We start from the raw sequence: 14,231 nt of genomic DNA, 5'->3' as shown, positions 1-14,231 counted from the left end.
AACTCAGATGAGAAAAAACATCACCCAGATAGGCCAGTCGAGTGAGAAACTCGTCATCATGCAAGCGGTCAGACAAGTGAAAATTATGGTCAGTAAAAAAAACTTTAAGCTCATCTCTCAATTTAAAAAAACATGTCAACACCTTGATAACCAATGTTGTGAACTCAATGCTGTGCGTTACAGGGAAGACATCCTCCTCCCTCATGTGATACCCTTCCTGCAGGCTCATCCTGACATGACTCTCCAGCATGACAATGCCACCAGCCATACTGCTCATTCTGTGCGTGATTTCCTGCAAGACAGGTAGGTCAGTGTTCTGCTATGGCCAGTGAAGAGCCCGGATATCAATCCTATTGAGCACGTCTGGGACCTGTTGGATCGGAGGGTGAGGGCTATGGCCATTCCCCTCAGAAATGTCCGGTAACCTGCAGGTGTCTTGCTGGAAGATTGGGGTAACATCTCACAGCAAGAACGGGCAAAACTGGTGCAGTCCATGAGGAGGAGATGCACTGCAGTACTTAATGCAGCTGGTGGCCACACCAGATACTGACTGTTACTTTTGATTCAGACCCCCCCTTTGTTCAGGGACACATTATTCAATTTCTGTTCGTCACATGTCTGTGGAACTTGTTCAGTTTATGTCTCAGTTGTTGAACCTTGTTGTGTTCATACAATTATTTACACATGTTAAGTTTGCTGAAAATAAACGCAGTTGACGTTTCTTTTTTTGCTGAGTTTAGTTGCGGAGAGTCCCTGATATTGTACATTCAGATCATTCAGGGTAGAAAAAACATCACCCAGATAGGCCAGTCGCGTGAGAAACTTGTCATCATGCAGACAAGTGAAAATTATGGTCAGTAAAGAAAACTTTAAGCTCATCTTTCAATTGAAAACTTCTTTCCCTTGATAACCAGCGCACTTCTGTATGCTGTATACGTGTTACATGGTCGCTGCCCATATCATTGCATAGTGCAGAAAATACACGAGAGTTCAGGGGCCTTGCTTTAACAAAGTTACCCATTTTCACTGTCGTTTCCAAAAAGTCTTTCAAGCTGTCAGGCATTCCCTTGGCAGCAAGAGCCTCTCGGTGGATGCTGCAGTCTACCCAAGTGGCGTCGGGAGCAACTGCTTGCAGGCGCGTTACCACTCCCCTATGTCTCCCTGTCATGGCTTTTGCGCCATCAGTACAGATACCAACACATCTTGACCACTAAAGTCCATTTGATGTCACAAAGCTGTCCAGTACTTTAAAAATATCCTCTCCTGTTGTCCTTGTTTCCACTGATTTGCAGAGGAGGATGTCTTCCTTAATTGACCCGCCATAAACATAACAGACATATACCAGGAGCTGTGCCAGGCCCGCCACGTCTGTTAACTCATCCAGCTGTAATGCACAGAATTCACTGGCTTATATGCAAAGCAGTAATTGTTTCAAAACATCTCCCGATGCGTCATGAAACAGTGTTGTTTGATGAAGACATTGTCTGTATAGTTTGGGCCTTTTCCCCCAGCATTGTTCCAGCCATATCCGCAGCAGCAGGAAGAATTAAGTCCTCCACAATAGTATGGGGCTTGCCTGTCCTAGTCACTCGGTAGCTCACCATATAAGATGCTTCTAGCCCCTTCTAATTAATGGTATCTGTTGCTTTTATAAATGTCTTACTACTTGAAAGTCATTCATTCTCGCTCAAAAAACTCCTGTGGCTTATTTTCAAATTGGCATGTTTTGTTTCTAAATGTCTGCGCAAGAGTGAAGGTTTCATCGAGTTGTGAGTACTTTTGCACATATAACACAGTGGCTGAGGAAAGGCACTACTCCCAGTATAAGTGAACCCCAAATCAATGTAGTTCTCATCATATTTGCACCTCTTCGATGGTTCAACGTCCCTGTCTGTTGTTCGGTGCTTTCCCGGGTAAGGGGGCAGTAGCTCTTCGGCTGCATCAGAGTCACAACTGTCAGTGTCAATGCTAGCTGGACTTACAACAAATGTAGAATTACTGATACTAGCATTGGATGTGCTCGTGGAAGCAGAACAACTTGTGTCGTCGACAGGTGCAGGTGTAGTACTGGTGGTAGTAGCAGTACTACCAGTAGAGCTGGTATGTGTCTCTATGAACACGGTCCTTGCTAAATGGACTGTTTGAAAATGTGAAGAAATTATTATTATATATATATATTTTTTTTAAAAATGTGAATCACATTTTTATTTGGCATACCCCTGACGACATTGCACGTACCCCTGTTTGGGAATACCTGCACTACACTGTTGAATTAACAATTCAGAGTAAGGGAAGGCAATTTACGAATCACACTCTTAGTTCAATGTCCGGTAAATCATTTCAAAGTGGAAGGTGGGAAAGAGCACAGAAGAGAGACGAGACTAAGCAGCACAAACCTTCCCGAAAAAAGTGGCTCTCTCTTGTGGAGACATCTAAGTAATAACAATTACGTAAGTAATTTATCATATCCAAGGCCTCTACTGTTTAGTTTGGAAACAACAACTGTTCACACTGAGGGGGAATGATGAGAAAACAAATTCAGACCACTAGTACATTGACGTGTGTGAATGGGAGATCTCTCAGGAGAACCCAAACAACGCAATTGGCTTCCTTTCCAATTAGGTTGGCTATTTTCAGACTGTGGAAAGCAATTATAGCTCTTTGTAGCTTGGAAAGGAACAAACATCACTGTGCTAATAAAGACAGAGCTGAGAGTGGTTAGAAGAAATGCTGATCTCATCGGATGTTAAGTTTGCTTGCGGTCATAACAGGAGCCTCAGGAAAAGGTTGAATGTGATCTCTTCAGATCTGGACCTGTTATGATTTAAAAAAGGCTAAACTGATCCTAGATCAGCACTCCTATTCTGATACACTGAATACGGGCCCAGTAGCTTTCAGTCTAGGTACATACGGGCCCATGTGCGTGCTGGATTTAATACAAACCCAGTTTAATGGATTTTAATTTCAGTCCCTGAACCAATAGAGAATGGGTGATTTTATAAACTGGATTTCAATTGTGTGTAATTAGTGCTATCGCCCTCTGAGGTACCTTGTATTCATCCATCCATACGTGGGCCAATCGCAGGGAGTTGTGGGCCATGGTGTCCTGACCTCCGGGTGACCCGTAAGGCCGGCGTTTACGGAATATATGACCCACCCGCGCGCAGGGGATGATCAGGAGCTGGCCACCACACATCCAGATCTGATAAAGAGAAAGTCATATGAGCATTTGACTTCTTGGTTAGAGCGCCAGGACACTTCAACGAGGCTATATTGTTTATGTTAAAAATACCTTTTCACTAAATCCATGGGGCAGGGAGCAAGAAAGAGTACAGACTACGTGGCCAAGTATCCTCCTATGAAAACCACTCAATAACTGGGTGAGCACACTTTGTTGCCACAACCCTAATGCCCCCCTTCTCCAAACACAACCCCTTCCCCCATAACACCTCAACCTCTAGACCTGAATAAACCAACAATCCACATTAGAAGCCCGTCGTAATTCTTCTAAGAAAGTTCAGTTTTGGGAAACGCTAGGACATAGGACTTAATTCAATGACCATAATGAATTAATAAGAGTAGTACAAGTCTGACCAAACATCAGCTCCACTCCCCATTGCTAGAGAGCCATATGATTAATGTAATCTGACAATGTTCCACATACATAACATTCCGATACTGAAGTCTTATATTGGACTCTCTTTTCAAACAGGGTAACATTGCAAAACATGAGAAGGCAGCCTTGCCAAGAATATTAAACAAGACTGGAAGAGAAATGTCCAACTCTGATGTGGTAAAAGCAAGAGAAGTAAAAACACTGAGGCGAGACAGGCGAATTTATGTTGGATGGATTCATGTAGCAAGTCAATATGGAGTTGCTAGTCTGCTGAGATCCAACTCAACTGGACCAAAACGTAATGTTGAGAAATAAAATTGCCGTTGGCTGTCGGTTATGACATTTTATTTCATTCTGTATTTTTCTTAAGGGGGAAAAGCTTGTTTAAGTCTGCTGAGGCAAAGCATTAGAAGAAACGTGCCAAAACGTGGGTAGATAAACCAACTGTCTTGAGCTCATGGTGAGTGGTTGACATGTCATAGCTCATTTGACCAGGTGCGTGCGTGTAAATTTGGCACCCACCCTAAAATAGAAATGACATTTTTCAACTGAAAGTCTGGGTGTTCTATGTTTACAGAGTCATTCTTATCCAGATCGACTTACAGGAGCAATTAGGGTTACGTGCCTTGCTGAAGGGCACAGACTTTTCACCTAGTCCGGTACGGGTTTGAACTAGCAACCTTTCGATTACTGGCCCAATGCTCATAACCGCTAGGCTACCTGCCACCCTATGTGTTACTTTGGGAGCATCTGCACCCTTCCTAAGAATAAAATGTAGCAGTAATGCACTGAGTGTGATACAGTGAGTGTGATGGTGTGTGGCCCTTTAACTTACCCGGAAGGAGATCTCAAGGTTCTCACCACCCCAGATGTCCATGCCACTGTCGTATTGGCCGAGCTCGTTAAAGTACTTCCTGTCCATGGCAAACAGACCACCTGCCATGGTGGGAGACCTAGGGCAAGGAGAGGGAGTGAAAAGGCAGAATGTGAGTCTGCATTCTAGCTACTACAATATCCTTTGAAGTAGCACTAGCATCGAGACACTAAGGCTGAGTTCACACAGGCAGCCCAATTCTGATCTTTTGCCCAATAATTGGCAGAAGGTCTGATTGGTCAAAAGACCAATTATTGTCAAAAGATCTGATCTCATTGGGCAAAATACCAATTATTAGCAGAAGCTCTGATCTGATTGGGCTGCCTAAAGACACATCCTAAATGTAAGATGAGTCTGGCTAAAAGATGGGCTGCAACCAGACAGATTGTGTCAGAAAATTACTGATTGAGCCAAAGGTTTTTCAATGGGAGTCAACTGTTGATGGACAATAGACAACAGAGACGAAAGTCCTTCAAAAAATGTTGGCCTTTGTGCGTATGCAACTCGTCCGAAAAGAGTTGAACTTCTGATGACAGACCGTGATGAATGCGTATCTGATTTCCTATGCTTTCATGCGTCTCTGTGCGACCGTAGCCTTCTATCCTTATTGTGAGAGAAACTAAGAGGCAGCGTAAACAAATACAAAGGGGTGTTTGAGTAGCCCTTTAGGCTAAAGCCAGCCTATGCCATAGTAATGGATTTAAAGCACCCAGGCCTCTTCAAAACGGGGATCGATTCAGTCCCTAGAACCAGGCGTGCTACTACGGCCACTAATTAGCTTTCACATGACTCCATACGTGAGGGAGATGGGTGAAGTCTACTCTACATCAGATGGCCTTTATTGATACAGTATCAGGTTCGTGCACACTGGGAGGCCATTAAAATTAAATGGGGGAAAATAAAAAAGCCAATCGAATTGAGCTTTAAGGAGACATTTCCAGTGCATAGGGCAGGCCAGTCTAAAACAACATAATAATAAAAAATAAACAACAAATAGGCTTTACTGTTTTTTCTGCATCTATAATGTGTCTATAGCTTGGAGTTTGCAGTTTGGGGGTTATTCCTTTCCACAGCTCAAATTAGTATTTGAGATGATTGGACATAGTGCCTTACATAAATATTAAGACCTCCTTTTGTTACAAATAGGGATTAAAAATTATTTGTCAATCTATACAAAATACTAAAATACTCTGTCAAGGTGGACGGTCACACGGAGTTGTGGTTGAACGACGACATTATCAACATACAGCTGGCTGGTTATATACTGTATCGGCAGGATAGAACAGCGGTGTCTGGTAAGACAAGGTGCGGCGGACTAGCTGGTGCACGATATCTTAGGAAGTCTCAAGGTTTTGCTCGCCTGAGGTAGAGTATCTCATGATAAGCTGTAGAACACACTCTCTAACCAGAGAGTTTATCTGTATTTTTTGTAGCTGTCTACATTCCACCACAGACTTATGCTGGCACTAAGACCGCACTCAATGAACCTTATTCCGCCATAAACAAACAGGAAAACGCTCAACCAGAGGCGGCGCTCACAGTGGCCGGGGACTTTAATTCAGGGAAACTTATATCTGTTTTACCAAATTTCTATTAGCATGTTAAATGTGCAACCAGAGGAAAAAGAACTCTGGACCACCTACACTCCACACACAAAGTCGCATACAACGCTCTCCCTCGCCCTCCATTGGGCAAATCTGACCATAATTGTATCCTCCTGATTCCTGCGTACAAGAAAAAATTAAAGCAGGAAGCACCAGTGACTAGATAAAAAAAAAAAGTGGTCAGATGAAGCAGATGCTAAGCTACAGGACTGTTTTGCTAGCACAGACTGGAATATGTTCCAGGATTCCTCCGATGGCATTGAGGAGTACACCACATCAGGCATTGGATTCATCAATAAGTGCATCAATGACGTCATCACCACAGAGACCGTACGTACATACCCCAATTAGAAGCCATGGATTACAGGCAACATCCGCACTGAGCTCAAGGCTAGAGGTGACACTTTCAAAGAGCGGGACTCTAACCCGGAAGCTTGTAAGAAATCCCGCTTATGCCCTCCGACGAACCGTCAATACAGGACTAAGATCGAATCGTACTACACCGGCTCTGACGCTCGTCGGATGTGGCAGGGCTTGCAAACCATTACAGACTACAAAGGGAAGCACAACCGAGAGCTGCCCAGTGACACGAGCCTACCAGACGAGTAAACTACTTCTATGCTCGCTTTGAGGCAAATAACACTGAAACATGCATGAGAACACCAGCTGTTCTGAAAGACTGTGTGATCACGCGGTCCGCAGCCCATGTGAGTAAGACCTTTAAACAGGTCAACATTCACAAGGCCTCAGGGCCAGACGGATTACGAGGAGGACGTGTACTGCGAGCATGCGCTGACCAACTGACAAGTGTCTTCACTGACATTTTCAAACCCCTTCCTAGACCCAGTCCAATTTGCATACCGCCTTAACAGATTCACAGATGATGCAATCTCTATTGCACTCCACACTGCCCTTTCGCACCTGGACAAAAGGAACACTTATGTGAGAATGCTAATAATTGACTACAGCTCAGAATTCAACACCATAGTGCCCTCAAAGCTCATCAATAAGCTACGGACCCTGGGACTAAACACCTCCCTCTGCAACTGGATCTTGGACTTCCTGACGGGCCGCCCCCAGGTGGTAAGGGTAGGTAACAACAAATCCGCCATGCTGATCCTCAAAACAGGGGACCCTCAGGGGTGCGTGCTCAGTCCCCTTCAGTCCCTGTTCACTCATGACTGTACGGCCAGGCACGACAACACCATCATTAAGTTTCCCGATACACAATAGTGGTAGGCCTGATCACCGACAACAACGAGACAGCATATAGGGAGAGGTCAGAGACCTGGTGCCCGGACAACAACCTCTCCCCTCAACGTGATCAAGACAAAGGAGATGATTGTGGACTACAGGAAAAAGAGGACCGAGCACGCCCCCATTCTCATCGACGAAGCTGTAGTGGAGCTTCAAGTTCCTTGGTGTCCACATCACCAACAAACTAACATGGTCCAAGCACACCAAGACAGTTGTGCAGAGGGCACGACAAAACATATTCCCCTTCAGGAGACTGAAAAGATTTGGCTTGGGTCCTCAGATCCTCAAAAGGTTCTACAGCTGCACCATCGAGAGCATCCTGACTGGTTGCATTACTGCCTGGTATGGCAACTTCTCAGCCTCCGACCGCAAGGCACTACAGAGTGTAGTGCGTACAGCCAAGCTTCCTGCCATCTAGGACCTCTATTCCAGGCAGTGTCAGAGGAAGGCCCTAAAAATTGTCTAAGACTCCAGCCACCCTAGTCATAGACTGTTCTCTCTGCAACCGCACAGCAAGCTGTACCGGAATACCAAGTCTAGGTCCAAGAGGCTTCTAAACAGCTTATACCCCCAAGTCATAAGACTCCTGAACATCTAATCAAATGGTTACCCAGACTATTTGCATTGCTCCCCACTCTTTTACACCGCTGCTACTCTCTGTTGTTATCATCTATGCATAGTCACTTTAATAACTGTAATAGTACCTCGACTAACCGGTGCCCCCGAACATTGACTCTGTACTGGAACCCCTCTAAATATACTCTCACTATTGTTAGTTTACTGCTGCTCTTTAGTTACTTTTATTCTTATTAAAAAAAAAATGTTTTACCACATTGTTCGTTAGGTGCTCATAAGTAAGCATTTCACTGTATTCGGCGCATGTGATTAATATAATTTGATTTGATAACCCTTCCTCGACCCATACATACAACACCTGTAAAGGTCACTCAGTCAAGTATTGAATAACAAGCACCGATTCAACTACAAAGAGCTTTTAGAGCCACAAAGAATGACAGTGATTGGAAGATGGGTAACAATAACAAATCAGACATTGACTCTCTCGTCAAGTTAATAATTATGCTCTGGATTATATATTAAACCAAAGATACAGTTGTCCTCCTGAACTGAGCTGCAAGACAGGAATGAAACTGCTCAGGGATGTTACCATGAGGCCATTGGTGATTCTAAAACATCCTTGTAGTGACTCTACAATAATGACCTAAAAGACATTGAAAATAATACAAATATACAGAATATAAATATTCCAAAACATGCTAATTAAATTGAATGCAACAAAGCACCGAAGTAATATTGAAAAAAAACTGAGCAACCAGAGGAGAAGGGCCTTGGTCAGGGAGGTAACCAAGAACCCGATGAGAGTCCAGAGTTCCTCTGTGGAGATGGGAGAACCTTCCAGATGGACAACCATCTCTGCAAAACTCCACCAATCAGGCCTTTATGGCAACGTGGTCACTCCTCAGAAACCTTGCACTGCTCATCACCTGACCAATACCATCCCTACGATGACGAATTGTGGTGGCAGGTTTCACGCTGTGGGGATGATTTTAGTGGCAGGCACTGGGAGACTAGTCAAGATCAAGGCAAAGATGAACGGATGAAAACCTGCTCCAGAATGCTCAGGACCTCAGACTGGGGCAAAGGATCACCTTCCAACAGGACAATGACCTTAAGCAAACAGCCAAGACAACGCAGGAGTGGCTTCAGGACAAGTCTCTGAATGTCCTTGAATGGCCCAGCCAGAGCCCGGACTTGAGAGACCTGAAAATAGCTGTGCAGCAACGCTCCCCATCCAACCTGACAAAGCTTGAGAGGATATGCAGAGAAGGATGGGAGAAACTACCCAAATACAGGTGTGCCAAGCTTGTGTTTCATACTCGAGGATGTAATTGCTGCCAAAGATGCTTCAACAAAGTATTGAAAAAAGGGTCTTAATACTTAGGTAAATGTGATATAAAAAAATATTATTTATAAATAAATTAGCTAAAATTTCTAACCTGCTTTTGCTTTGTCATTATGGGGTATTGTGTGTAGATTGACGGGGAAAAAACAATTCAATACATTTTAGAATAAGGCTGTAACCTTACAAAATGTGGAAAAGGTCAAGGTGTCGGAATACTTTCCGAAGGCACCATATACAGTTGAAGTCGAAAGTTTACATACACCTTAGACAAATACATTTAATCCAGGTAAAAATTCCCTGTCTTAGGTCAGGTAGGATCACCACTTTATTTTAAGAATGTGAAATGTCAGAATAATAGTAGAGAGAATGATTTATTTCAGCTTTTATTTCTTTCATCGCATTCCCAGTGGGTCAGAAGTTTACATACACTCAATTAGTATTTGGTAGCATTGCCTTTAAATTGTTTAACTTGGGTCAAACGTTTCGGGTAGCCTTTCACAAGCTTCCCACGATAAGTTGGGTGAATTTTGGCCCATTCCTCCTGACATAGCTGGTGTAAATGAGTCAAGTTTGTAGGCCTCCTTGCTCGCACACGCTTTTTCAGTTCTGCCCACAATCTGTCTATTAGATTGGGGTCAGGGCTTTGTGATGGCCACTCCGATACCCAATACCTTGACTCCAATACCTTGACTCTGTTGTCCATAAGCCATTTTGCCACAACTTTGGAAGATGCTTGGGGTCATTGTCCATTTAGAAGACCCATTTGCGACCAAGCTTTAACTTCCTGACTGATGTCTTGAGATGTTGCTTCAATACATCAACATCATTTTCCCTTCTCATAATGCCATCTACTTTGTGAAGTGCACCAGTCCCTCCAGCAGCAAAGCTGCCACCCCCGTGCTTCCCTTTTGGGATGGTGTTCTTCAGCTTGCAAGCTTCCCTCTTTTTCCTCCAAACAGAACGATGGTCATTATGGCCAAACAGTTCTATTTTTGTTTCATCAGAGGACATTTCTCCAAAAAGTACGATCTTTATCCCCATATGCAGTTGCAAACCGTAGTCTGGCTTTTTTACGGCAGTTTTGGAGCAGTGGCTTCTTCCTTGCTGAGTGGCCAATCAAGTTATGTCGATATAGGACTTGTTTTACTGTGGATATATATACTTTTGTACCTGTTTCCTCCAGCATCTTCACAAGGTCCTTTGCTGTTGTTCTGGGATTGATTTGCACTTTTGGCACCAAAGTACATTCATCTCTAGGAGACAGAACGCGTCTCCTTCCTGAGCAATATGATGGCTGCGTGGTCCCATGGTGTTTATACTTGCGTACTATTGTTTGTACAGATGAACGTGGTACCTTCAGGCATTTGGAAATGGCCTTCAAGGATGAACCAGACTTGTGGAGGTCTACACATCTACACATTATTTATTTTGATTTCCCCATGATGTCAAGCAGAGGTACAGAGTTTGAAGGTAGACCTTGAAATACACCCAGAGGTACACCTCCAATTGACTCAAATTCTGTAAATTCGCCTATCAGAAGCTTCTAAAGCCATGACATAATTATCTGGAATTTTCCAAGCTGGTTAAAGGCACAGTCAACTTCGGACCCACTGGAATTGTGATAGTGAATTATAAATTAAATAATCTGTCAGTAAACAATTGTTGGAAAAATTACTTGTTTCGTGCACAAAGTAGATGTCCTAACCGACTTGCCAAAACAATAGTTTGTAAACAAGAAATTTGTGGAGTGGTTGAAAAACGTGTATGTAAACTTCCCGACTGCAACTGTAGGTCTGAATCGACGATATGGCAGAGGTTGAAAGGCCATAACACCTACGTTTCTTCAACAATAGGTTATGATCAATAATATCAAAGGCTGCAGGGAAATCTAACAGTACAGTTCCCACAATCTTATTATTATCAATTTCTTTCAACAAATCATCAGTCATTTGTGTCCGTGCCGTATATGTTTAGTGCCTTTCTCTATAAGCACGCTGAAACTCTGTTGTTAATTTGTTTGCAGAGACATAGCATTATATTTGGTTAAACCCAATTTTTCCAAACAGTTCGCTAAGAGCTGGCAGCAAGCTGATAGGTCTGCTGTTAGAACCAGTAAAGGCTTCTTTACTACTCTTGGGTAGCGGAATGACTTTGTCTTCCCTCCAGGCTCGAGGACAAAGACTTTCCTCTAGACTCAGATTAAAGATATGACAGATAGGAGTGGCTATAGTCAGCTACCATCCTCAGTAGCTTTCCATCCAAGTTGTTAATGCCAGGTTTGCTGATTGATCATTTTTCCACCTCTCCCACACTAACTTTACAAAATTCAAACTTGCAAAACTTTTCTTTCATTATTTGTTTTTTTTTTATTCATGAATATGATAGCACTGTTCATTGTTGGCATTTCCTGCCTAAAGTTTACACACTTTGCCAATGAAGTAATCATTCAAATAATTGGCAACATCAAATGGTTTTGTGATGAATATGCCCTCTGATTCGATGACAATTGAATTTGTCTTTCTGCCCATAATTTCATTTAAAGAACTCCAACATTTTTTTCCCCATCATTCTTTATATCATTAATCTTGGCATCATAACAGTTTCTTATTTTTGTTGAGTTTAGTCACATAATTTCTCAATTTGCATTTAGTCATCCAGACAGATGTGCAGCCAGACTTACTAGCCACTCTTTTTGCCCCATCTCTTTCAACCATACAGTTTTTAAATTCCTCTTTCCATTAAGCCTTAACAGTTCTAACAGTCAGCTTCTTAACAGGTGCACGTTTATCAATCATTGGAAGAAGCAATTTCATAAATTAATCAAGTGCAGCATCTGGATGCTCCTTATTAATCACATCTGACCAACAAATATTTTTTACATCACCCACATAAGAGTCACAGCAAAATCTTTTGTATGATCTCTTGTACACTATTTTAGGCCCAGCTGTTGGAACTTTGGTTTTCCTGGATAGAGCCACTATATTGTGATCACTGCATCCAATGGGTACGGATACAGCTTTAGAACAAAGCACTATAGTATTACTAAAAATGTGATTGATACATGTAGGTTATCTTGTTCTTGTAGTGTTTGTAAACACCCTAGTTGATTGATTGATAACCTGAACCAGATTAAAGATGCTTCCTCTTGAGTTGACAGCTTGATGAAAACCGGGCAATATTCAGGTCCCGAAGAAAGTAAACCTCTCTGTTTACATCACCTACACTATCAAGCAATTCACACATATCACACATACATAGGATCTGCAGAGAAGAATGGGAGAAACTCCCCAAATACAGGTGTGCCAACCTTGTAGCATCATACGCAAGAAGACTCGAGGCTGTAATCGCTGCCAAAGGGGCTTCAACAATGTACTGAGTAAACGGTCTGACTACTTATGTAAATGTAAAAATAAATGCAAAAATGTCTAAACCTGTTTTTGATTTGTTATTATGGGATATCGTGTGTAGATTGATGAGGGTAAAACACTAATCCATTTTATAAGGCTGTAATGTAACAAAATGTTGAAAAAGTCAGGGGGTCTGAATACTTTCTGAATGCAATGTACATGAAAAAATGGATATGGTCAAAAGCAAACACTCGTTACACACAGAGCAGAACCAAGGCCACCTATACAATATGTATAGGGAATGTGAATCTTTGCGTTTTTACTTTTGTTATTTTCAAATTTCAGTTTTTTTTATTTCTTATGGACTCTTGGAAGACTAGCCCTTGGGTTAAATAACCTACCACCCAAGGCCAAATGTACACTGGAGTTGCTTACCAAGAAGACAGCTGATGTTCCTGAGTGGACAAGTTACAGATTTGACTTAAATCTGCTTGAAAATGTATGTCAAGTCTTGAAAATGAATCCCCAACATCTTGACAGACCTTGAAGAATTTTGAAAAGAATAATTGGCATATATTGTGTGCGAAACCCTTAAAGACCCAAGAGGTTGGTTACCTGATGCTGCCCACTGCTCCGTCGGGACTGTTGAGTTCTGAGGCGGGCACGGTGTCCCACTTGAAGTGCAGCCCCCAGTTGAAGCCCCCCCGGACAATGGGGGAGGGGCTATAGGCCAGGGTGTCAGCGCTAATAATGTCGATGACGGGACACACCACTGTTTTGTGGTCGCGCTGGATGGGAGCCAGCAGGGGCTGCAGCCACGCCTCATTCACCTCACAGTGGCTGTCCAGGAACACAAGCACCTCCCCTTCAGAGAGGAAACGCCAATCAGGAGAGAGGATGGAGAACAATGGGGAGAGTTCTCAGATCAGGGTTTCTTGGGGATAAGGGTACACAACTACAGTTTGGTTCATCTGTACCATGTTCCCCTATATCAGACTGCTGCTGATTATAATACAACCTTATTACATCTGTATTGAACTTGACAGAAGACATCCATGTCTCAGTGTGCATATTGTTACATGGAGTCAGAAGTGGGATCCCGTCTCAGTGTGCATATTGTTACATGGAGTCAGAAGTGGGATCCCGTCTCAGTGTGCATATTGTTACATGGAGTCAGAAGTGGGACCCCGTCTCAGTGTGCATATTGTTACATGGAGTCAGAAGTGGGATCCCGTCTCAGTGTGCATATTGTTACATGGAGTCAGAAGTGGGATCCTGTGTCAGTGTGCATATTGTTACATGGTGTGAGAAATGGGATCCCGTCTCAGTGTGCATATTGTTACATGGAGTCAGAAATGGGATCCCTTCTCAGTGTGCATATTGTTACATGGAGTCAGAAGTGGGATCCTGTCTCAGTGTGCATATTGTTACATGGAGTCAGAAGTAGGATCCCGTCTCAGTGTCCGAAGTGGGATCCTGTGTCAGTGTGCATATTGTTACATGGTGAGAGAAATGGGATCCCGTCTCAGTGTGCATATTGTTACATGGACTTAGAAGTGGGATCCTGTGTCAGTGTCCGAAGTGGGATCCCATCTCAGTGTGCATATTGTTA

The 14,231-nt window shown here is 43.0% G+C and overlaps 1 protein-coding gene across 1 annotated transcript in view; it reads right to left on the bottom strand.

Moving 5' to 3' along the window:
- Positions 1-14,231, bottom strand: part of LOC110535293 (polypeptide N-acetylgalactosaminyltransferase 11) — a 46,384-nt gene that overhangs the window by 14,552 nt on the left and 17,601 nt on the right. The window contains exons 6-8 of the mRNA XM_021620196.3: positions 13,235-13,484; positions 4,452-4,569; positions 3,050-3,202 (exon numbers count right to left, since the gene is read on the bottom strand). Coding sequence (XP_021475871.2) covers positions 3,050-3,202; positions 4,452-4,569; positions 13,235-13,484 — 521 coding nt within the window. The remainder of the gene's footprint in view (positions 1-3,049; positions 3,203-4,451; positions 4,570-13,234; positions 13,485-14,231) is intronic.

The sequence above is a fragment of the Oncorhynchus mykiss genome, chromosome 11 (assembly GCF_057628025.1).
Source record: "Oncorhynchus mykiss isolate SJ-2025 chromosome 11, ASM5762802v1, whole genome shotgun sequence".
Lineage (NCBI taxonomy): Eukaryota > Metazoa > Chordata > Actinopteri > Salmoniformes > Salmonidae > Oncorhynchus > Oncorhynchus mykiss.
The sequence above is the reverse complement of the archived record's forward strand: the minus strand, read 5'-3'. Positions and strand labels throughout refer to the sequence as shown.